Raw genomic sequence first — 27,221 nt, forward strand, 5'->3', positions numbered from 1 at the left:
TTTTTCTCGCTAATGCCGCTCCCGAAATTATAAAGTGAAAAAGATTTATCACTTATTACATTTTCGCCTATTGTGCAGTACAACCTCGACATCAGGCATGATGTTTTAATTTATTACGTTTTTCACAACTAACACTATTTGCAACACACTTAGCAGACAGTATCTATGCCATTGATTGTACGTTCAAAATTACATCATTGTATGACGCATATTTCAGGAGATATGACGTCATAAACATAGAGAAGCATGAAAAATTTTTCTTCGTTCAAATACATGGGCTATATTCGTTCAGAATTTGATACTGAGAGCACTTAGCGACCTCCAACAAAATTATGAACCTTTTCTAAACTTTTATCTCTGTTACATGCGTAACGTCAAATATTCAACAAATTAATTCACTTTAAAGTAACCAGACGTTTTAAGCTGTTTTACACATGAGAGTACGATACTTTGAGGAATGGGGTGTTTGTTTACTAGTGACACATATCATGTTTTTGCTCTCTAATTCGCTTACATTGCTATTAACGTATTGTGTGTTACTGGTAGTTACTCCCAGAGTTGTTGGATATTTTATAGGCAGTCGTGACTGCAAAGGCCGGAGACTACATGTTTAATAGATCGGGAGCGTGTTTACAGGCGCATGCGTGCAGTGCTGGGCCCCTGAGAGTGACAACAGAGTGCGTGGAGAGTAAGCGGAGCAGGTACGCACCGTGCAGGAGGCATGGCCATGGTGCGGGCAGCTCGGCATCCCAGTCCGCGGACGGCCACGGCGGCAGTGGCGTCTGGACGCTGGTCAGCTAGGCGGCGTCGGCGCCGACCCACGGCCCAGGGTTGCTACGGACGCCGCCTGCGCGCCGACGCCGACGCCAGGGTAGAGCGACGCGGGGGCAGGTGGGAACAAAGGAAGGGGGCGGCAGAGGGGGTGGGGGCAGCGGGGGGCGGTGATTCACAAGCACGCGGCCGCACGCACCTGCGCCAGGGGGTCCCGTACCCGCGTCACGGACTGCCGCCTCCACTGGACTTTCCCTTACCGCTCCTGCAGTCGAGATTGTGGCTCTGTTTGTTCCGGTCCACCCGAGTGAACATAAGGGCAGTAACCTCTAAAAACTTACGAGGGTCACTCCAAAAGAAATGCACACTTTTTTTAAAATCTATCTTTTATTCTACATGTTTTACAGTGTGTAGATACATCCTTTAGGAACAATATTTTCATTTCTCCTCATAATTTCTATCCCTTTCAACAGCCTTACGCCATCTTCGAACCTGCGCCTGTATACCCTCGCGGTAAAATTCTGGACCAACCTGTTGGAGCCACTGCTTGGCAGCGTGCACAAGAGAGTCAACATCTTCAAACCTTGTTCCACGAAGAGAGTCTTTCAGTTTCCCAAAGAGATGAGAGTCACATGGAGCCAGGTCAGGACTGTAAGGCGGCTGGAGTGGCCGTGCGGTTCTAGGCGCTACAGTCTGGAGCCGAGCGACCGCTACGGTCGCAGGTTCGAATCCTGCCTCGGGCATGGATGTGTGTGATGTCCTTAGGTTAGTTAGGTTTAATTAGTTCTGAGTTCAAGGCGACTGATGACCTCAGAAGTTATGTCGCATAGTGCTCAGATCCATTTGAATCAGGACTGTAAGGCGGGTGTTTCAGTGTTGTCCACCCGAGTTTTGTAATCGCTTCCATGGCTTTTTGACAGACATGTGGCCGTGCATTGTCGTGCAACAGCAAAACGTCCTGCTTTTACCGATGTGGTCGAACACGACTCAGTCCAGCTTGAAGTTTCTTCAGTGTCGTCATATATTCGTTCAATGTGATGCGTCTGTCAGCAGTCACCAATCCGTTAACTTGTCCGCAGCTCGTGGTCGTGCGGTAGCGTTCTCGCTTTCCACGCCCGGGTTCGATTCCCGGTGGGGTCAGGGACTTTCTCTGCCTCGTGATGACTGGGTGTTGTGTGATGTCCTTAGGTTAGTTAGGTTTAAGTAGTTCTGAGTTCTAGGGGACTGATGACCATAGATGTTAAGTCCCATAGTGCTCAGAGCCATTTGAACCATTTGAATTCGTTAACTCTCTGCACATTGTCTGGAGTGTGTGCAGTACGAGGCCTGCCGCTGCGAGGACCATCCTCAATATTGCCGTGCCCGCTTTCATCACGTAACCTGCTTGCCCACCGACTAACTGTACTGCGATCGACAGCAGCATCTCCATACACCTTTTTCAACCTCTTGTGGATGTTTCCCACTATCTCGTTTACACAGCACAGGAATTCGATGACAGCACGTTGCTTCTGACGAACGTCAAGTGTAGCAGCCATCTTGAAGACATGCTGTGACGGCGCCACTCACGAGAACAGGTTGAACCAAGTTTGAAAACAAGCGGGAAGAATCTATCTACACACTGTATAACTTTCACACATGCAGAATGAAAACTGTATTTTTGCAAAAATAGTATGCATTTCTTTTGGATTGACTCTCGTACTAACCTCCGTCCGAACAGGCCTCGGAAGGCCCAACAGTACCGACCGACCGCCGTGTCATCCTCAGTCATTAGGTTTCACTGGATGCTGATATGGAGGAAGAAAGGACGAACAGTGTTTAACGTCCCGTTGAAATCGTGGTCATTAGAGACGGATGCGGATATGGACGGGCATGTTGTCGGCACACCGCTCTCCGGGCCGTTGTCAGTTTTCGTGATCAGAGCCGCTACTTCTCAATCAGGTAGCTTCTCAATTGACCTTAGAATTGCTGAGTGCACCCAGCTTGGCGACAGAGCTCGGCAGACTCCGACGGTCATCCACCCAAATGCAATCGGTGCCCGACAGCACTCAGCTTCGGTGTTCTGACGGGAACTGACGAGTAGCAGCTCACAAGTTAATCAACAAGCGCACTATATCCTTGTTAAGTGCAGTTGTCGAAATACAGTGGTAGGACTGGGACACTATTTCGGCTGAAAAAACATTACGTGCTCTAGGCGCATGTGCATCGCTGCAATAATAATAATAATGGTGACATAAATTATAGTCTTTATAGTGTAGCACTAAAGACAGTCCTGATAATCATCATCCAGGAGACTGAATTCAAATGTTAAAATGTGTGTGAAATCTTATGGGACTTAACTGCTAAGGTCATCAGTCCCTAAGCTTACACACTACTTAACCTAAATTATCCTAAGGACAAACACACACACCCATGCCCAAGGGAGGACTCGAACCTCCGCTGGGACCAGACTGAATTCATGACCAAGATCAAGGAAGACCCCTCGACGATTCCGCTAGAAGACGCCACCATAAGAAAAGTACCTGCAGTCAAGCAACTAGATGAGTGGATCTCTGCAAACTAGAGCGAGAACCTAGCGATAAACACCAGATGCAACAAATCTGAAGGGGCTTACCACTCCTGCAAGGAATATCTACTAGTCCAAGTACCAAGCCATTCTGTTCTCTTGTCCAACATTTTCCGGTATCACAGATTTATCTTAATGCCATATATTAGCTGGTATTTTCTTCGTCAGTTCACACTTCCTTATGTGACATAGCATTTCCTGCTTCCCTGTTCGTGCCAGTCCTGTTCGTTATTGTAATCGTTCCGGCCAGCTTCCGGCTCCAGCGGCAAAGGGGTTTTTGTTCGGCCTGGAGATGGTGGGCCGGTCTTTCCCTAATTGTCCTAAATGTGGTGGTCGGAACCGAGAAGGCTGAATTTAAGAGCAAGTATATTCCTTGTCAAGGCCGATGTTTCTCAAAACTCACAGAAAAAAAATGGTTCAAATGGCTCTGAGCACTATGGGACTTAACATCTATGGTCATCAGTCCCCTAGAACTTAGAACTACTTAAACCTAACTAACATAAGGACATCACACACATCCATGCCCGAGGCAAGATTCGAACCTGCGACCGTAGCGGTCTCGCGGTTCCAGACTGTAGCCCCTAGAACCGCTCGGCCACTCCAGCCAGCCTCACAGAAAAACTGAAAGTTCCTGACAGGAACCACATCTTGCAAAAGGTCTGTCGAAAAAATTGAAAATGGGCAATCAGAATATCAGCATTCTGCTCCTGATTCTGATTGGCGGAAATGGATAACCGTTAAATAATTTTGTGATGTGGTTTCGAGCAAGAGACATCGATTAGTCGATCGGTAACCCTCCCATGTGTTGGAGCAGTGGTTTTTCTGGAGTGAAGGTGCTGAGTCTGGAATATTACTGATTTCTGTATCTGGAGACTTAGGGCTCTACGAAGTATTTTCTGAGAGAACTGGCGAGGCAGGTGAGTGTTGTCTTTTAGCGACTGTGGGCTCACTGTTAGCAGGCAGACTCCTCAAACTAAGTGGCGAAGCCAAGTAGTTATTAGGAGGGTTGGTGTTTTGGTGAAAGAGACAGACTTGGCAAAGTATTCGGTGCAGCCAATTAATTACATCCGTCTCTACGGTATATCGAGTGTGGTTTTTGTGTCAGTTTTCCTCTCTAGATTCAGAAGTGCATTCCTGTTTTGTCGACATGGATATTATCGGCATAAGTTACGAGGAGTCAACTGGAGGCGAGTGGTTGGATCCCGGAATTTCTCTATTCCCTTTGTTATCGGGAGAAGTTTTAACCCTGTCTAGAGCGTCAAAGCAAGGCTGACAATCCTTTTTTAGAGTCATTTTACGCGTGCAGCTGGCAGAGAATTAACTCAGGCCGCCGAAAATGTTTCCAATTAAATCCGCGGGAAAAGTACGACGAACAATTGGTCTCGCGCGCCTCATATCTCCAAGAATGCGTTGATTCAGGCCGTGGCTACGCGCGTGCCGTCCCAAGAGCATACTGTCTATGCTCTGTGGTTCAAGTGGCTCTGAGCACTATGGGATTTAACATCGGAGGTAATGTGTCCCCTAGACGTAGAACTACTTAAACCTAACTAACCTAAGGACATCACACACATCCATGCCCGAGGCAATATTCGAACCTGCGACCGTAGCAGCGGCGCGGTTCCGGACTAAAGCGCCTAGAACCGCTCGGCCATATGCTCTGTGCTGACGGCATTTGAGCTCCGGGGTGCGGACGATAGAAGCATTTCACATCTGCGCTCGCCTCTATTACGTAGTCTACCCCTCTCAAACGTCATTGACATTTTTTTTCTGGTTTTGATTAACCTTAGTAGCTAATTCCTTTTTCGCATCCGCTGAAGGTGTGCTTCCTCATACCTCATCCCTCTCCCTCGTTCACTGCTTCTATCCTCCTCCACAATCACAATTAGGAGGATACTAAATGAGTTTTCCTCTTCACTGAATCCGTGTTTTGCACCAATATAAGGCTGCACCTCATAGTAAACATTTCATATTAAACATTTTCTTATGTGCTTATGAAAGAGGCAACATGTATTTTCCTTTTGTTATAAAATAATTTCTTTGATCATTAGTGTTCTCATTAATTCGTTGCGTATCAGATCTCTGCATCCCAAATTCATAAAAATCATCTTTTGCTTCACCGTTGCTCTCAATTACCAAGTTTATCTTCCTTTATATGTATGCGTGATATCTGTTCATTCGGACATCTGCGAAGGAACAGGCACCACGCGGAATCTTCAGCTGTGATACATGTTATGCAAATTGAAGGTGGTGAGGGGGATGAAGGAAAGGGAAGGGAAGGAACTATCAATGTCCTTTCCTTCATCCCAACTCCATCTTCAACTTGCATACTATGTATTACAGCTGCGGATTCCACTTGGTGGCTATTCTTGCGGACATGCCCGAAATAACAGATACCACGCATTCACATCCCTGATTCACCTTGAAACACGTATGTAACATAGCAGCGATGACGAGGCATTGTAGCATCTGTGACCAGAGAGTATGCGCTTGACCGCGCGAGTGTTGCGAGCGGTTCTCAGTCGAGTCTGTCGCTGCGAGTCTGTCAGTAGTAGTCGTTGCGAGTCTGTGGAGTTAGTCGTTGCGAGTCTGTAGCTCTGTCTAGTTGAGAGCAGTACTCAGTCTGTAGTCGTCATGCAGAGCGGTCGGTCAGTAGTAGCAGCCCAGTGCGGTTGTGTGATGTAGGCGGTCGGCAACACTGGTCAAGATGAGGAATAAGGTATACTGTTAATTAATATAATCATTAGATAATGAAAAATTTTATTTATTGTAATTATTCTCCAACAAGTCTCCCAATAATAATTTTTTATTTCAAAAGCATTTTCTCAAAAATTTAATTTTTTATTGAACTCAAGATTTCGTTGCACTTCCCACTTCATTCCACTTCTTTTGAAGAAAAACTCCACTAAAATCACAAAAAAAAGAGAATATTATTATTTGCAATGCAGTTCCTCCAAGCGGTGCGCAACAACAAGAGCAGATATGTGACATCCATTTATTCTGAGGTAAGATTTTAATTCTGATTGTTTTACACAGGGCCAAAGACCGATATTTCGGTTTAATTGAATTTCCTTATCACTGAATGGACTTAAATTTTTTGTGAGGAGCTTATATTTGAGTCAGATTGCGAATTTCACATTTTTGTTGCCATTGTCAGTACATTTCATTGTGGGCAGGTTACGCATAGAGCAATGTCCATTAGCATTCTTAAATAATATTGTCCATAATTTTTCAAAATTATTGTGGGGACGTTACACTCGGCTCCCATTTCTATTAAGTATTGTCAGTCATTTCATTTAAATTTTTGTGGGGTGGTTACACTTGGCGACACCCAGTCCAGGATCGTATTTCGTTGAGAGTCTTTTGAACAACAGTCAGATATCTGCTCTTGTTTGCTTAGATATAATTAGGATTTAGCGCAACGCTTTTAATAATATTGTGGCTTTCTCTCTACAGGTCAACGGCAATTTGTTGCTTTGTTGTATTTGTGTGTTGCTTTTGCATTGTGTTGATTTGTTTTGTGAAAAATTTTGACTATTGTAAAAATGCCGCGAAAGACTGTGAATAGTGTATCGCGAAGTATTGTGAATGAAATTACCGACTTAAACAACGTGACCGATAGTAATTGTGATACGTAACGTAATGATGTCAATCCTGCGTTCACTAACAATCAGTGCATTCCAACCACTAATGATGACTTTCACCTTAATGATGAACAAACGAACTCAATTGTCTCATCTGTTAACTTGACGACAATTGATGACGCAGAGCGGTCTATAGTAATGAGCGCTGCCGAGCTTATCACACCCGATTTAGAAAATCTAAGTAATGTACAGACAAATTTGTCTAATGAAAATGAAGAGGATACACAAGGTACGACAGATTTATTTAATTCCGAAACAATGACTGATAGTATACATTTGACTGGCAAACCTTTTTCTAAAATACAGAATAACCAAATGGTTGCAGTAAACGAGACAATTCCAGATCCACCACTAAACAGCGCAGAGAATATAAACGCTAATTTTGACTTGGTACGAATTATGACAAGTTTGATACAACAGCAAAGTGAGAAAATAGACAACAATTTCAAACAACAATTTAGTGAACAGGATAAAAAATTTAATAAAATTAACGAAAAACTTGACAATAATGACAAAAAACAAGACAAACTTAGTGAACAAATTAGAGACGTTGCCGCGCAGTGCCATGACACTAAGGAACAGTTGCGCGCGGAAATTGAGGCTTGTTCACAAAAAAATAGCGAAGAAATTAAATCTGTTGCGAAGGAATTAAGAGAAATGCAAACAGTCGCAACAGAAACACTCAGAGACGAAATTAGCGGAGTCGCTAAACAGTGCTCTGAAAAAGCTACACAATTACGGAATGAGTTTAAAGCAATGACGGTAGAACTTTCGCGCACAATGGACGCAAAGATAGACGCGAAATTCGAACAGCAGAACACTCAGATTAACGAGCGCTTTAGTCAGCACATACAGAACAGTAATACGCGTTTCCGCAGATTTATTCAAGATCAAAACAAAGTAAAACGACAAGTCATGGAAACAATCACTGCACAGAGACAAGAGGACAAACGTAAAATATTCGCGAAAGCGAAGACGTATGTAGACAATAATATTACTACAGTGTCCGACAAAATTAATACCATAGAACAATTGAACGCGGAATTACGGGATGAAATTTCTGATCTTAAAGCAAAAACAGATACACACACAGTAAATATTCAAACAGTGACAGATAGATTCGAACAACTAGATCTAACACAGGATTGCGATGTCATCAAAGCTGATGTTAAAAAACTGAGCGAAACTACGCGCAAGTTGCAAAAACAGATTAATGCGTCTGATTCTAGAACCGATGATCAGGTTAAAATACTGACTGAAAAATGTGATGAATTGGCCAGTCGTATTGATGTTATCGAAAATACTAATGACAATAAATCAGACGATACTGCACCGGTTTCTTTTAACCAAACACCTGAATTTCAAAATTTACAGCAGACAATTAATGAGATCGATTCATCTAACAACACGTTACGTAGGAAGTTGTCAAATTTACAACAAGAAGTAACAGAAATGAAAAACACTTCAGTTAATAACACATCACAGCAGACGCCACTTCGCGAACATCCGTCAGACTCACGCAGCGCGTATCATGTGAGCAATTTACAGAGACTACGAGACGTAAAATCCGAAAAGCCACGCGACTTAAAATCTGAAAAGCTACGTAACTTGAAGTACGAAATGACACAGACGAACAGATTCACATGCAAACCTGAACGTGTTCTCAAATTCGGTGACGAGAACATAGATTATGAGCAATTTTTATCCGCAAGAAAATGTAAAGAATTTAATAATGACAGAACACAGGTACACGCTTTGAGCTGTATACGACAATTTGTTCTTATGCTTTCACCGCTATTGCCTGTAATGCAGAAGCTAGCTTTGAACCAGATGCGACAATTTATTTTTGTATTTACAACAGCATTGCCTATAATGAAGAAACTAGAATTAGCATGCAGACAGCAATTTATTTCTGAATTTGTACCGCCATTTCCTGCAACGCAAAAGCTAAAATTGATTTGCAGTGCGTAAAAGACCTCAGGGGATTCATTACGCTTTAATGAATATGTGCCGTAGCGAGCATAGGGCCCCGAGCTGTAGTAGTGCTGTTTCATCTTTAGTTTTCTGCACTGCTGCCTTTTCTTCTACTATCCTTTATATCTATCCAAACTGCTCTTTAACTATTGCTCTACCTAGAATTAAGAAAAATGACAAAGAAAACCCGATGTGACAAACTTTTACCGAATGTGACAATTTTCAGTAGGCACTCCAGAACCAGCGTAATTTTAATAACACATAAAATCATAATCATCAGTATGTACAAAATTTTCGGCAGTCGCAACCACATTTTTGTAACAATAGATGTTTTTCACCACAACAGCATGAAAGTAAGCCGCTTAGCATACCTAACTAACAATGCAGTCTGCAAGGTCAACCAAACTTTAATGTTTCGCCGCGTGCACGTATAGTCCCAGCTCCAACAAATAGTAACGCATGGCAGCAAAGAAATAACTACGTACAGACAACACACTATTTCAACTCGTATCGTAATGCGCCGTATAGAAATTACTATCATGTCAGACGTAAAAATAACGAGCATAATTACCAACATACGTTTAATAACAGTCGATCTTATGAGCAGCAACAACATCAGCAACAGCAAATAATCATGAATGATCCAGACAATAGGTGTCATCGATAGCGTAATACGTCAGTAAGAAATAACAGAACAGTTCATATAGTGGATATGCCACAACATTCTTCCGTAAATAATAGCACGTACGACAGAATTTAACCAGATACAGCACAGATTGCATATTACAGTAACGCAAACATTACTTTTGACACGCAGAATTTTGCTCACGAGAATGTTATTTGAAAAATGCTCTGTTGAATGCACCACTTTTGTCGCACCCAGATCTTACTAGAAATTTTTCTATTGCCACCGACAGTTCCAACACCGCTTTAGGCGTACACATTTTCCAGGAAATTGAAGAAGATGGTTCTACAGTAATTAAAAACATCGCATTTGCAAGCCGCATTTTGTCACCCGCTGAACGAAATTATTCCGTTACAGAACTTGAAACATTATGTGTTGTATGGGCTTTTACGAGATTTCGGCACTTTCTTTATGGCAGACATACCACCGTTTACACAGACCACAGAGCAATACAATTTTTACTTTCGGCCAAATTCACGCATGATAGATTAAGCAGATGGAAACTTTATTTACAAGAATTTAATTTTACAATAGTTCACATTCCCGGCACGCAAAATGTTATAGCAGACGCACTATCGCGTTCTCTCGGCAACAATCAGCAAGACGTAGCAACCAACTTCTGCAAAACAAATTTCAGTGTCATGTACATTCAGCAAGTTGCATTTGAAAACTTTATTTCATCGTCATTACAGGACATAGCACAAGAACAAAACAAAGACAATGTCTGGAAAGAAATTAAACACCTTTGGCTAGATAAGAATAATGTTACGATTAGGAACCATTACACTGTGCGCAATGACATTCTGTTTCGCCGCTCTCATCCTGATAGCAACAATTGGTTATTATGCATTCCTGACGAACTGGTTAACAAATTAATTTGGTACACTCATTTAAGTTACGCACATTACGGAGCACGAAAATGTTTTCTTATACTGAGACAGAACTGTTATTTTACTAACATGGAAAAACGTATACGACGAGTTTTAGCGTCTTGTAAAATTTGCCAGAAAGCTAAATCAGACACCACTTCACATATTCCTCCATTATATCCCATTATACCTGTTAAATTAAGACACATGGCCGCAGTAGACATTTTTTGGTCCGATTCCGAGAACTAACAGAGGTTTTTGCTACATTTTTGTCGCTGTTGAGCTCACTTCAAAATTTGTTACTTTCACTCCGCTACGCAAGGCTACTGCTAAAACTGTTTCGAAAGCATTTGTAAAACATTTTCTATCTCATGTAGGGCATGTAATGAAAGTAATTTCTGATAATGGATCACAATTTCGATGTGGCGTATGGACACGTATGTTACGAGCTAGAAACATTTCTCCGATCTATATATCCAAGTACCACGCTTCTTCGAACCCCTGTGAAAGGTTAATGAAAGAAATTGGTAAACTGTGTAGAATATACTGCCACAAAAGACATATTGATTGGGATACACACATACTCTCATTCCAAGAAGTAATTAATTCCATTCCAAATGAATCCACTATGCTATCTCCGTCTGTTATACTGAAAAACGTTGAACCCCCGAACAAAATTAAAGAATTAATAGAATTTCCCAAAAGTCGTCGCCTACGACACCACGAAATAATTAGCATTGCGCTGAACAACATCAAAAGTGCCGCAGAGCGCCGGAGAAGACAGCAAAAACAGGTTTGTACACGCCGAGACTTTCACGTTGGACAGAAAATATTAGTACGTACACATTATTTATCCAGTAAATTAAAAGGTAAGTGCAGTAAATTTGAACTTCTATACGCAGGTCCATATCGGATTCGCAGCATCCCTCACCCCAATGTTGTACACGTCGAAACTTTGAGAACCAGAAAATCGAAAGGCAATCACCATATATCAAACATTAAACCGTTTATTGAGTGAAACCACTGTATGATTCAACACACTATGATGCCATTTACTAATGCAATTATTTCACGTGACTAATTATTGATGATTATCGTATTTTTTCTTGGCAAGTGCCCGGCAAGGTAAGGTTAGCAGGTCGCTCTTCTTGTCGTTACACATCAGACCGTGCATATTTTTCCAGATGAATTTACACATTTACGACTATTTCTGCAATTATATTTATGTGACTACTTATTGATGATTATCGTATTTTTTCTTGGCAAGTGCCCGGCAAGGTAAGGTTAGCAGGTCGCTTTTCTTGTCGTTACACATCAGACCGTGCACATTTTCCACTTTTTTTTGTGTGTATGAGTGTACTCCAGTTTTGTTTGTATGCACTATGAAATAGTTAAGATATAACACACACCAGTCGACTTTGACATTTTTTTGCCTTATGACATCTCAACATCGTGACTGTTTCACATTTTTTTGCTGCTGCATTGTATTATTCTGTGTATATCTTTGTTTTTGAACACTGTCAATGTTTTTGACATATTACGTTTTCTGTCATGTTATGCTGTAGGGTTAATTATGTTACCATAAACCAGTCATTATCTAGTGGGTATATGATTTAAATGCAGGACATTAATCTTTGTTCATCAATTTCAGAAAGGAATGATGATTCTAAGAAATAAATTTAACATAAATGGAATTTCACCTACGGAATAAACGAAAGGAGATGCAATAACTTTATGAGGAAGAGTAAATGGATCAGGATTAACAAACATTAACAAGACTATACTATACTCATCACAGAATAGCAGTCTTAACTAATTTTTTCTTTCAGAATACAAGGTGATTGATGCAGGCTGTCAGAGAGAACTACACATCTTAGTTTTAGTGATGAAATATGCTAGAGATAAGGAATAGTTATGTAATGAGTAATGAAGTGATTTTTTGCAGATGATAATGAATACTGATGAATAATGATGAAGGATATGGTATTATGAATAATGAAGTTTTTCTTTACAGGTGATGATAATGGTGAAGTTATGATGATATGGATAATGAAGTTTTTTTTTTACAGATGAGGATAATGTTGAAGTAATGTATTTATGCTACGTAGTTATTTAAGTATTTGTTGCAGTTTGCTTTGACAGCAGGTGTTACATTGCATAGTAGGATGACTGAAAGTTTTGGAAAGGACAGCTATGGAACACATTTTTATACACACTTCACTGCCTGTTAATTCGAAGTTCACTACTTTTCAGCATAGTGTGCGTTTCTTCTTTCAGGTCAATAATCCGTTTTTGTATTTTTTTTCCAGGAGAAGTTTTTCATGACACTTACTAAACCTGTTACTTATTATACCTGTTCTAGTACTTGCATTTTTATATTTTTTACCCATTTGTGTTTATCATTTATAAATGTGATCACATGTACTGCCTTGTTACATAATCTTGCTACAGCTGACTCATGACGAATGACGTTACCTATCCTCATTTGCAGCAATAGGTCAAAAGCAAAAAGTATTATGCCTCAGCAATTAATTATCGATCCCAACGCAATGCATTGCTAACAAAAAACATGTATTACCAGTCCCACATAATGTCACTAGTTTATGATAATTCTGAATAATACTGATCAACTCTGAATAGCATGTCACTTGAGTAATGACCTCTTAATGAGACTATATTCAAAATGATGCTTTGTCACTAGCTAATAACTGCCACTGTTTATTGTAATGATACCACTTATAATGCCTGTGATTATTAATGATTTGACTGTAATTAACTGATTTTTAATAATGACTTCGTAATAATCTGAATAATACTGAATGATGATTCTATTCAATACTTGCTGGCCACTGAGTGCCAATAATTAATGTCACTCCACGAATTGTTATTAATTATGCCATTGATTAGCTCTTGTTTCCAATGTTGATACTTTGTAATTTGAAATGAATGTGACTGTTTAATAAGGCTTTGTAATTAGGAGAAGGCTAATAATTCTTACTATATTGGAATTTCAAATGATTAATTAACGATGCCATACTTTGTTATTGGAAATGAATGTGACTGTTTCATAATGCTTTGTAATTAGGAAAAGACTAATGATTCTTAATAGATTGGAATGACACATAATTAATTAACTATGGTACTGTTTAATAATGCATTGTAATTAATTAAGGCTAATAATTCTTACTATATTGAAATGACAAATGATCAATTAATTAACTGTAATTAGACAAATGATTAATTAACGACAAATGATTAATTAACTGTAATTAGACAAATGATTAATTAACGACAAATGATTAATTAACTGTAATTAGACAAATGATTAATTAACGACAAATGATTAATTAACTGTAATTAGGAAAAGGCTAATGATTATTGGAATGACAAATGATTAATTAACTGTAATTAGGAGAAGGTTAATGATTCTTAATTATACTCTGTAACTGAGAAGAATGCGATTATTTCATAATGCTTTGTAACCAGGAAAAGAAGGCTACTGATCCTATGTAAAACAATTAATGAACATTTTTCTGTAATACTACATACTTGGTACAGAAATGTTCAATAACTGGGCTACGAATGCCACAAACTGCTAATTAAGTCTGTAATTGTCAATATTATGTGACTTGATGTCCTTCACCTCATAAGCTGACTACCCTGAATTACTGCAATGTCCATTTGTCCTGTTTATCCCAGTGATCATGGAGCACTATATTTGATTTTGCACTAATTCTACGTTGGTGTGCCTTGTAAGAGTGTGGTGTTGACACGACATGCTGTCCACCACCATGAGCGATGAAGACATTATTATGGTCCCACTGTTTGGTGTACGTAATGTACTGCCAAAATGAAAACATGGAACATTACTACGACAGTTCAGTGTCTTGGCTACACTGATAAATTCTGATGGGAAAAGAACTTCAAGTTGTGTCACTTGGTGTTGTACTTCTGTGGAAACATATGGACTTTCAGAGCAGCTGTGTGCAATCTAAAGTGCTACAACCATGATGCAATCCTTCCCTTCCCTATCCTGATTCTTGTCACATAAAGAAAAAATTTTTTGGTAACATCATTTATGTTCATAGGTTATACATTTTTCGATTCGCTAAACTCCAGTGTGAGTACACTTATGTCACTGGTCATGATTTTTTTTTTTGCCATTATGTTTATTTGTTGTGAAAATGCTAAAGAATTTTTTCAGTGCCTGTGCACTTTGTTATCTGTCAAAAAAATTTGTATATACATTTTTCTGATTTGCTACTATGTTTTGTACTCACATTTTGTCTTTGTCTGATATATTTTGTACTTAGTGCGTGTGCACAACATTTAAATATTCTGTAAGTTGTAGAATTTTGTTAATTAAAGAAAAATTTTGCCGCGCTTGGCAAGTCCAAATGACTCACCATCGCTGCCAAATTTTTGCCCCCCCAGTGGAGGGTTATGAAACACGTATGTAACATAGCAGCGATGACGAGGCATTGTAGCATCTGTGACCAGAGAGTATGCGCTTGACCGCGCGAGTGTTGCGAGCGGTTCTCAGTCGAGTCTGTCGCTGCGAGTCTGTCAGTAGTAGTCGTTGCGAGTCTGTGGAGTTAGTCGTTGCGAGTCTGTAGCTCTGTCTAGTTGAGAGCAGTACTCAGTCTGTAGTCGTCATGCAGAGCGGTCGGTCAGTAGTAGCAGCCCAGTGCGGTTGTGTGATGTAGGCGGTCGGCAACACTGGTCAAGATGAGGAATAAGGTATACTGTTAATTAATATAATCATTAGATAATGAAAAATTTTATTTATTGTAATTATTCTCCAACAAGTCTCCCAATAATAATTTTTTATTTCAAAAGCATTTTCTCAAAAATTTAATTTTTTATTGAACTCAAGATTTCGTTGCACTTCCCATTTCATTCCACTTCTTTTGAAGAAAAACTCCACTAAAATCACAAAAAAAAGAGAATATTATTATTTGCAATGCAGTTCCTCCAAGCGGTGCGCAACAACAAGAGAAGATATGTGACATCCATTTATTCTGAGGTAAGACTTTAATTCTGATTGTTTTACACAGGGCCAAAGACCGATATTTCGGTTTAATTGAATTTCCTTATCACTGAATGGACTTAAATTTTTTGTGAGGAGCTTATATTTGAGTCAGATTGCGAATTTCACATTTTTGTTGCCATTGTCAGTACATTTCATTGTGGGCAGGTTACGCATAGAGCAATGTCCATTAGCATTCTTAAATAATATTGTCCATAATTTTTCAAAATTATTGTGGGGACGTTACACTCGGCTCCCATTTCTATTAAGTATTGTCAGTCATTTCATTTAAATTTTTGTGGGGTGGTTACAACCTCTATGGGGAATGAATGCACAACCTTCAGTGTAGATGTACAATTATGTTCGACCTCCTGTGGGAATGTCAAAGCAGCGAGCATTCGGGACGTGGACAGAGACTGCGGGTAGGTGGCGCTTGGTGAGAATGGAGATCGGCCGAGAAGCGTGGCGGGATAGTTCACGCAATTTTCTGGGTGGCACAGCGGTTAACGCAACTGCCTAGTAAGCAGGTGATCCCGGGTTCGAATCCTCGACTTGTACATATTTTTACTTGTTGCCCCTGACAATGCACAAAGTTCCGATGCAGCTGATATCAATAGTTCCTTCCCTTTTCTTTCTTCATCCCCCCTCCACCTTCAATTTGCATAATTACCTTTCTTTGTATCGCGCTAGTTACCAATCTCTTTTTCATATTTACCATCTTAGCGCGTTGTGAACAGCTGATCTTCAGTCCCCAAAACAGCTATCGGTTATTACCTGATCTAATATTGTCATTTCATCAGCGAGCCATGTAATAGCGGTTCTCTTGTCCCAGAGGACAATACTTCGTACACTGTCTGACAAAAAAAGTGAACCAAACAGAAGGGGAGGAGGAATGGAATGAAACTTCACAGGTTGAGAGGGCATGTGATAATATTTCGATGATTAAAAAGTCCAATCCAGTTTATAAAGAACTTGGAAATATGAGTCCCCTTACTAATATGGATGCATGCACTGATTTGTTGGGAACGGTAGGCATCATATCGACGTTTTTCCTCTTCTCAGGCAAACTAGCCAACAACTGTTGTAAATGGTACTTGGTACCTTTGGTACTGGTACTGGGACGGAGCTGACTCCTGCCCTAGTCCCACACATGTGGGCAGACGCAGATGAGAAGGGGTTAAGATGTGCTCGGTGCAAAATATGGCGTTCCTCTCTTGCCGTGGTCAGACTTGGTCTATTGTAACCATGACGACGACTGTGCCTGGCTCCACCTGTCCATGCAGTTCAACGTCGAGCCTCAGAACGGCGCATATACAGAAAGAAAATCAGAGGTCGGCTCCTCTGATTTGTGTGAAGTCAAGCGTTGCGCTCGACGCCATGTTGAAACCAAGTAAATGTGAAACGATAGCTGCTTACTATTACGGCTCGAAATGGACCTTCTTACCAAACGGAACTATTCTATTTATTTATTTAACCTGGAAAGATTAGGCCCATCAGACCCTCCCTTACATCTAACCAGGCATTCTACTTATCATACTTCCATATGTTTTAGTAGGCATGTTGAACTACATCTACTACAAAAGGTGAAATAAACAATTACAAAGGCACACTTGGAAAAATACATACATATATATATATATATATATATATATATATATATATATATATAGTTTATATTCGTAGATGATAAGTACTGCTATAATTAGACATTATGATACAGACAGATTTTAGATAGGAGTGCTAGCAGCAGGGGGTATGAGGGAGACTGATGGTGAAGGGAGGAGAAGAATAGGGACATGATGAAACATAATTAATGAAATATAAAGGAAAAGAAGATTGCGTGGCTAATGGAGACAGAAGAAGAGGAAGAAGAGAAAGGAGCAAGATAGGAGACACTAGCTTTGCTATTTGACAGAGGGGAAGATTGGCCTTGTACATTAACTTTGTGGAACTCGTTATGAGGATGATAGTACGAAATGCTTCAACCTCTTCTTAAAAGCAGCAGGGGATTGAATTTTGCTCAAAGTGGCAGTTTGTTCCAGAGGAGGACAGCGGCAACAGAGAAGGAGTTTGCAAGTGTTTTGTTTTGGAGTGGACACAGTTAGGATACCAAATAAAAGTGACCTCGTGTTTAGATTATGATGGCATGAAAGGTGTTTAATCTCTGAAGTAAGGTACTGGGGTGCTTGCGCGACGAGGAGTCGGCAAAGTAGACGTAGAGTGTGGTAGTCACGCAAATCTGTCCGGCCGCAGCCACCCTAGCTGCGAGTATGAAGCACTAACATGATCATATCGGCGAATGTTACAGGTGTAACGCACACAGACATTCATGGTTAGTTCTAACCGTCTTTTGTTTTCACTACTCGTGCCTTATTGAATTACATCACAATAGTGGAGGTTCGGTAGAAAGAGAGCTTGCACGAGTAGTCGTTTCACGCCATTTGGAAATACGTTCCGAAACTTTTTGAGAGCATAGAGACAAGCGGACGTCTTCCGGCACACTGCGACTGTATTCTCTGCCCAGTTAAGATGCTCGTCCAAAGTTACACCCAAGTTCTTAACTGTTTTCTGATATGGTACTGGAATACCATCGAGCAGAATAGGAGGCAGCCGTTCGCGGAAATCTGAACTTATCAATTTCTGATGAGCTATTAAGACTACTTGTGTCTTTTTTGCATTTAGTTTAAACCCCAGGTTTTTCGCTCATGTTACCACTGAAGACAGATCATCGTTCATCTGAGCGATTGCAGTGTTTATATCTTCAGGTCTGACGCTTAGGCAGAGCTGGAGGTCGTCGGCATAGAAATGATTTCATTGTTCACATGTGCAAGATGTGAATGCCACTGCTTTTAGCTTCATATGACAATGAAGCTACATTGCTTTGAAAATACCGATTTTTTCTTTGCAGTAATTTTATTTTACTTCTTAATTTTTCTTTTCTGAGACTTTGAGCTGACAAATCAACTTCACTTCCAACAGAAACAGCGCTTATGGGACACACTGCAGGAGTTTCAACGTTTGCATCAGTGTTGGAATTTTCATTCATATTTTTAACCTGAAAGTAACACATAGCTATTATTCACTTACTTGTCTGGATGAACAGTCATTAATAATGACTAACAGCAGTCCGAAATTAATTCGGAACAAATTGGTGTGCACCGATTGGCCGCCTTAACCAGTCCCGATAATCGGGAAATCGGACCTCGAGTCCCGGCCCGGCACAGTTTTTCATGTCATAAAAGATAGTATTTCTGTACCTTATGCAGGTGATGCCAAGATATTTGCAGTCAGGAATTTATTTCGAATTAACACAGGTATTACTTTAAACGTAGACACAAGGGGGCATTAAATTTTAATTTATATACATGTTTCGAATTAGGCCCAGGCCTACAAGTTCAGTCTAACATGTAATATAAATCAAATTCGTTTGATAAATGACGATTGCTAAGTATCGCAAATAAATTTCTGTCAAGTTTTTTTTTGTCTCAGCTTTTCCGTTATGTGCCGGCCGAAGTGGCCGTGCGGTTAAAGGCGCTGCAGTCTGGAACCGCGAGACCGCTACGGTCGCAGGTTCGAATCCTGCCTCGGGTATGGATGTTTGTGATGTCCTTAGGTTAGTTAGGTTTAACTAGTTCTAAGTTCTAGGGGACTAATGACCTCAGCAGTTGAGTCCCATAGTGCTCAGAGCCATTTTTTTTCCGTTATGTAACTATTGATGTGGAATGTCTTCTCCATCATTTTCTTCGAGCAGTAAGTACAAAAACAAATCGCCATCACTGATTTGAAAAACATGCGTGTTATTGCACGAACTGTTCGCGACGGAGCTGCAGGCTACTTGCACGTGTGGCCGTCAGGAACCACGCTCAAATAAAATACTTAGAAGTTAAAGGAAAACATAGAAGTTAATGTTTTCCATACCGTAATGGGATGTGGCTTTCTTTCCAACCTTAAAAACAATTTCGATATTTTAACCAGATTTAGGACAAAGTAACGTACGAGGGTTGACTGAAAAATAATGCCTCCACCTTCTTAACTCTTCAACAGTTGGCAGCATTGGTATGCGGCAGATACTGGCTTGTTCCGTAGCCTCTTCCCTACAACTCCAGTTGGCGGGTAGCCTTAGCATTAAACGGTTGTGTTGTTACAGTGAACCCTGCGCAGACCGTCGGTCAGTGCGATTGAAGTAACGTGCAGTCAGTGAATTATTGACAGCAGAAGGTGTCACCCCAAAAGCGATTCATAAGAGAATGGTGATTGCGTTGATGTGACTACTGTGCGTCGTTGAGCGAGTAAGTTTAAAGATGGTGAGGCGGGAACATCTGACCTGCGTGACAAACAAAGAGTTGGACGTCCTGTTCAAATGGTTCAAATGGCTCTGAGAACTATGGTCATCAGTCCCCTAGAACTTAGAACTACTTATACCTAACTAACCTAAGGACATCACACTCATCCATGCCCGAGGCAGGATTCGAACCTGCGACCGTAGCGGTCGCGCGGTTCCAGACTGCAGCGCCTAGAACCGCTCGACCACACCGGCCGGTTGGACGTCCTGTAACAGCAACCACTGAGTTGCACAAGCAGAATGTTCACAGATTGACCCAGGACGATCGTCGTATCACTCAGAGAGAAATTGCAAGCACAATGGGCGTTTCACAAGAACGTGTGGGTCACATTATCGCTTTGCTGGAATATCGGAAGATCTGTGCACGATGGGTACCCCGGATGCTGACTCCTGAAATGAAAGCGCACAGACTTGAAATTTGCCAGGAACTCCTTTTGCTTTACGAGAATGAATGTGACGTCTTTCTCCATTCAATTGTGGCAGAAGACGAAACGTGGGTACACCATTACGAGCCGGAGACGAAACGTCAGTCTATGGAATATCGACACAAAGACTCGTCCCAGAAAAAGATATTCAAGACGCAGCCCTCAGCTGGAATAATCATGGGCACAGTGTTCTGGGACGCAGATGGTATCCGTGTTGATTTCCTTGATCGTGGAACAACAATAAATTCAGAGCGTTACATCAGAACGCTGCGAACTCAGAAACGACAGCTAACAAGGGTCCGAAAGGAAAATGGAAATGTTTTCCTGCAGCATGACAATGCTAAACCACGCACTTCACGTGCCACCACAGCAGAACTTCAGAGAATGAATCTCATCACCGTACGGCATCCTCCATACAGTCCAGATGTAGCACCGTCTGACTTCAATCTGTTCCCGATAATGAAAGACGATCTGCGTGACATCATTATGCTTCTGATGAAGACGCTGAGAGAACTGTGAGACTGTGGTTTCGGAAACAGAGTGTCGACTTCTTCCGTGACGGCTTCAGGAAACTTGTTCATCGTTGGCAGAAATGTATTCGATTAGCTGGTTTTTTTGTGGAAGAGTGAATAATGGTAATTAAAGATCACATTCTAAGGATTGTTTCTGCGTTTGATTTATTAAAATATTACCATCCAAACCCAGTTAACGAAGGTGGAGACATTACTTTCATTCAACCCCCGTATCATCTAAAATGAACCGCATGTAAAGTAGCCAGCGACCATAGTTTTCACTGCGAACCCCTCAAACTTTATGCTGCAGAATACTAGGAAATTATCACAGTAACTATGACCAATATAGAAAAAATAAACTCTTCTTCATCGAGCTGTGATATGAAACTATAAGATACGAGATAAATTAATGTTGTGCCTCCACTAGTTTACCCAGAATCGAACGAAAGGTATTATACAGAGTGTTACAAAAAGGTGCGGCCAAACTTTCAGGAAACATTCCTCACACACAAATAAAGAAAAGATGTTATGTGGACATGTGTCCGGAAACGGTTAATTTCCATGTTAGAGCTCATTTTAGTTTCGTCAGTATGTACTGTACTTCCTCGATTCACCGCCAGTTGGCCCAATTGAAGGAAGGTAATGTTGACTTCGGTGCTTATGTTGACATGCGACTCATTGCTCTACAGTACTAGCATCAAACACATCAGTACGTAGCATCAACAGGTTAGTGTTCATCACGAACGTGGTTTTGCAGTCAGTACAATGTTTACAAATGCGGAGTTGGCAGATGCCCATTTGATGTATGGATTAGCACGGTGCAATAGCCGTGGCGCGGTACGTTTGTATTGAGACAGATTTCCAGAACGAAGGTGTCCTGACAGGAAGACGTTCGAAGCAATTGATCGGCGTCTTAGGAAGCACGGAACATTCCAGCCTATGACTCGTGACTGGGGAAGACCTAGAACGAAGAGGACACCTGCAATGGACGAGGCAGTTCTTCGTGCAGTTGATAACCCTAATGTCAGCGTCAGAGAAGTTGCTGCTGTACAAGGTAACGTTGTCCACGTCACTGTATGGAGAGTGCTACGGGAGAACCAGTTGTTTCCGTACCATGTACAGCGTGTGCAGGCACTATCAGCAGCTGATTGGCCTCCACGGATACACTTATGTGAATGGTTCACCCAACAATGTGTCAACCCTCATTTCAGTGCAAATGTTATCTTTACGGATGGGGCTTCATTCCAACGTGATCAAATTGTAAATTTTCACAATCAACATGTGTGGGCTGACGAGAATCCGCACGCCATTGTGCAATCACACCATCAACACAGATTTTCTGTGAACGTTTGGGCAGGCATTGTTGGTGATGTCTTGATTGGGCCTCATGTTCTTCCACCTACGCTCAATGCAGCACGTTATCATGATTTCATACGCGATACTCTACCTGTGCTGCTAGAACATGTGCCTTTACAAGTACGACACAACATGTGGTTCATGCACGATGGAGCTCCTGCATATTTCAGTCGAAGTGTTCGTACACTTCTCAACAACAGATTCGGTGACCGATGGATTGGTAGAGGCGGACCAATTCCATGACCTCCACGCTATCCTGACCTCAACCCTCTTGACTTTCATTTATGGGGGCATTTGAAAGCTCTTGTCCACGCAACCCCGGTACCAAATGTAGTGACTCTTCGTGCTCGTATTGTGGACGGCTGTGATACAATACGATTCCATGTGACGGAGGGTGGATGCATGTATCCTCGCTAACGGAGGACATTTTGAACATTTCCTGTAACAAAGTGTTTGAAGTCACGCTGGTACGTTCTGTTGCTGTGTGTTTCCATTCCATGATTAATGTGATTTGAAGAGAAGTAATAAAATGAGCTCTCACATGGAAAGTAAGTGTTTCCGGACACATGTCCACATAACATATTTTCTTTCTTTGTGTGTGAGGAATGTTTCCTGAAAGTTTGACCGTACCTTTTTGTAACACCCTGTATACAGTAGCGAAGACAAAGGCGCAAATGTGAAACAAATCGTTTTCCATTTTTTGAAGGCAAACGATAATCTCTATCGAAAAATTAACTCTAGGAGTTTTTAAGAACTTTAATAGTTTATAATAAGAAAATCGGAGGATTCAGTTTTTCTCAAGTGTTGCTGTCAGCAGCTTCGTGTGAAACAGTCACTACTTTCCCATGTGGTGTTTTCTCGTACTACTGCTCACTATATATTTCTAACTTTAACCGTTCATCAAACGACAATTAAGACCTAAAATGCACAGTTAATAAAATAAACAAAACCTATTCGTTCTCCTTTGGCTTCAGACACAGCTATTTGGTAGGTTTCAATAGGGCAGACTTTGCGCATGCGCACTAAATTTTGGAGCATGGATTGCTGCCGAATTTTCTATTCTGTGATTAGGCCACTGTCAAATCTGAAGGTCCGCCTTTCACACAGTGCAGATGACTGGATGATAGGCAATACACATTGCATACAAACGTAGCGGAGTGCCTACGCCCTGCCGCATCTCAGAGGCATAACAAGTCTCAAACGACCAGCGTCGCCGGGAAGCATTAGCCAACATTTTGTTTATAGCAAAAATTATTCCCCACGACATGATATGTCATCGCATGACACCCCTTCTTCAAGTTCATCGTTGAATACTTCACTCTGATTTTATATATATAGAGCAGCCAGACCTGTACAAGCTGAACTACCCATCTACCGTGTCAAAACCACCCGTCTACGGGGGCAGACTATGGTACGAAGAATACATTACGAAATTTATTGGTGACTAGAGAGCATACGGTTTGCAGAATTTAGTACACAGAGCTAATACTTCTGGCAGCACCATTGTTTCTACCCCCGGCGAGCATCAAGTCGGACTACATTATTCCATACTGCTTTATCAGTCGTAATGACGTGTGAGCGGTGGCACGTGACGGTCTCATAGCAATCTATGACCAAAATTTTCAAGGGGTAACAGATATAGGGAACATGCTGACCATGACAAAGTGAACACACTTTGTATCGAGGTAGATCGTAGCTCAGGTAACTTGTGGTCCTGCATTACCTTGTTGAAAAAAGATAAAGAACTTAAAATGAAAGATTTGACGATATTTACAGTCAACTTCTGCTCGTCATGAAATAAGTACCATCTCCACTCAAACATGTAATGATCCCTAAGTCAGGTTATCTTCCTAGAGAGATTAAAGTATGCAATAATTAAGCCCCTTGATAAGAAAGATCGTATGAGTGATGAACAATAATTACTAACCTGTTTCACTATTGGCATAATTTTCTAAAGTTTTTGGAAAAGTGGAGTGCTCTAGAGTAGTGTGCCATTTTAAAAATAACAGTGTACAGCAAATCAAAATTTGGTTTTCAGAAGGTTTACTCAAATTCTACAATGCTTAAAAAATGTAGCAGCTCTAGTCAGCATTTTCTCTTAACTAAACTGCATCTTATGTAAATAATAATACACACATCAAAAAAAAGCTTTGCATCACCTCGGTTCTGAGAGATTCGGAACCTGTATAGAAAATTGGAATAGAGATCAACATAAACATCATTTCCGCCCTTTTTATTGCTCATGAAAACCACACATTGCATGTTGTACCACCATACAGCGAGACCTTCAGAGGTGGTGGTAGTCCAGATTGCTGTACACACCGGTACCTCTAATACCCAGTAGCAAGTCCTCTTGCATTGATGCATGCCTGTATTCGTTCATCAAGGCACTGTTAGTCGAGACTGTCCCACTCCTCAACGACGATTCGGCGTAGATCCGTCACAGTGGTTGGTGGGTCACGTCGTCCATAAACAGCCCTTTTCAATTTATCCCAGGCATGTTCAATAAGGTTCATGCCTGGAGAACATGTTGGCCACTCTAGTCGAGCGTCGTCGTTATCCTGAAGGAAGTCATTCACAAGATGTGCACGGTGGGGGCGAGAATTTCGTCCACGTACACGAATGCCTCGCCAATATGCTGCCGATGTGGTTGCTCTGTCGGTCGGAGGATGGAATCCACGTATTGTACAGCCGTTACGGCATATTCCATGACCACCAGCGGCGTACGTCGGCCCCACATAATGCCACCCCAAAACAGCAGGGAACCTCCCTACTGCTGCACTCGCTGGACAATGTGTCTAAGGCGTTCAACCTGACCGGGTTGTCTCCAAACACATCTCCGACGATTGTCTGGTTGAAGGCATATGCGACAGTCATCGGTGAAGAGAACGTGATGCAAATCCTGAGCGGTCCATTCGGCATGTTGTTGGGCCCATCTGTACCGCGCTGCATGGTGTCGTTGTTGCAAAGATGGACCTCGCCATGGACGTCGGGAGTGAAGTTGCGCAACATGCAACCTATTGCTCACGGTTTGAGTCATAACACGACGTCCTGTGGCTGCACGAAAAGCGTTATTCAACATAGTGGTGTTGCTGCCAGGGCTCCTCCGAGCATAATCCGTAGGTAGCGGCCATCCACTGCAGTAGTAGCCCTTGGGTGGCCTGAGCGAGGCATGTCATCGACAGTTCCTGTCTTTCTGTATCTCCTCTATGTCCGAACATCATCGCTTTAATTCACTCCGAGACACCTGGACACTTCCCTTGTTGAGAACCGTTCCTCGTAGAAAGTAACAACGCGCACACGATCGAACCGCGGTATCGACCGTCTAGACATGGTTGAGCTACAGACAACACGAGCCGTGTACCTCCTTCCTGGTGGAATGACTGGAACTGATCGGCTGTCGGACCCCCTCCCTCTAATAGGCGCTGCTCATGCATGGTTGTTTACACCTTTGGGCGGGTTTAGTAACATCTCGGAACAGACAAAGGTACTGTGTCTATTTTCAGAAGTTCTGGGAACGGGGGGGGAGGGATCAAAACTTTTTTGATGTGTGTATATCTGACATAGGCTTGCAACACATCTAAAAAGTCAATGCAGGAAATTGTACTTCACAATTCATCACCTGTAGATATGGGAAATTTTTAATGGAATTCCGCAAGGCTAAATGCTGGATCCTCTGTTTCTCACAGGAAGCAGCTATAATGGCTTATCACTATTATTGGTGTCGAGTTATGCCACGCCGTGCCATGTACCTGACCCCACAAGTGACACGTCACTTGCCATGTCAGGTTGATGGAAATTGTCATCGTAGATTATTGCCGTTATTACTTCCGAAGATCGAATTCTGTAGAGATGCTGTCCTAAAATAAACAAATAAATAAATTAGACGGAAGAGCTAGAGATCCGGACTAGGGAGGCCGGAAAAACGTAGTTCCATTGTACTCGTATATTTCAGTTATCATTCATCGGACAAGCAGCTTTAAGTATTAGTGCACTGGCGCCAATGACCACGTTGCCGTTCGACATTGGCACGACAAACTGAACTATAGTAATCTCGATGTTTGTGTCGGTAGTCACATGTAGCTGGGAAGTCCCTAGCGAACTGTATACGACAACATCTCCCGAATCCACCGATGTGCCCTGACCGAGGAATTCGAGCAGGATGTGGGCCAGCTCTGTCAGCTAGAGAACGATTCAGTGTCTGCGCTTCGCACTGCTGAGAAATGATCTGCCTTCATTTCACAGCGCTCAGGCGGTACGGATGAGAATAGCTTTCGCGCTAACGCTACCGTAAAACACTGTGTTAAGATCAAGTGAGCTTTGCGTGTGGAAATGTCACACGGTCGTACGTGAGTGTTTGCAGCAACTAATCGATGACCTACTACTCAGCCTGAGAGAGTATTTAATTGCCAACTAGGAGGCAGCAGCTAGTGCACGACAAAGAATCAGCCTTCTGCTAGCACGCTAACAAAAATGTCGATTTACTTCATAATTTTCTACCTACACTGAAGGCGGTTAACTAAGTAACAAAATTCGTATTCACGAATTATGGGACAGAACTGTGGGGCTGTGCTGTTCATGTGCATCTCAACAAAATACTGGCGTTAAACATGAGAGCTGTTATAAATTGTCTAGGGTACCTGGAGACCCATCGTGATGCTCTTATACAAAATAAATGTCTGGCTGTATACGTCTTTTATATGAGGTGTCCCAGAAGGAGTGGTAAATATTCAGGGATATGACAGGAAGGACCATTTGCAGCAAAAAGCTACATATCGACATATGCCCTCTTCTGGATAGTTTCCGAGATGAACACATTTTACCGCAAGTGTGAGGGAAAATATCAACTACTCTTACCCTAATCGCTGGATTTGTAGTGGTAGTACATTTAACCGACTTGAAGATCACCAGACCTTACACCATCAGATTTTTATTTATGGGGTTGGACGAAGTCTGAGGTCTACAAACGATATGTGAACACGTGAGATGAACTGCTTGGTAGCATCATGGGCGCTGCTGCCCGCGTTAGGGAACGTGCAGAGGCACTTAGACAA

General features: G+C 41.6%; 1 protein-coding gene across 1 annotated transcript in view; it reads left to right on the forward strand.

The window, feature by feature from the left end:
- Window positions 1–721: 721 nt before the first annotated feature.
- The window catches only part of LOC126455449 (zinc metalloproteinase nas-14-like), a 135,456-nt gene continuing 108,956 nt past the window's right edge, over window positions 722–27,221 (forward strand). Inside the window, exon 1 of the mRNA XM_050091204.1 lies at window positions 722–1,058. Within this exon, the coding sequence (XP_049947161.1) occupies window positions 722–1,058 (337 nt within the window). The remainder of the gene's footprint in view (window positions 1,059–27,221) is intronic.

Source organism: Schistocerca serialis, chromosome 1, assembly GCF_023864345.2.
Source record: "Schistocerca serialis cubense isolate TAMUIC-IGC-003099 chromosome 1, iqSchSeri2.2, whole genome shotgun sequence".
Lineage (NCBI taxonomy): Eukaryota > Metazoa > Arthropoda > Insecta > Orthoptera > Acrididae > Schistocerca > Schistocerca serialis.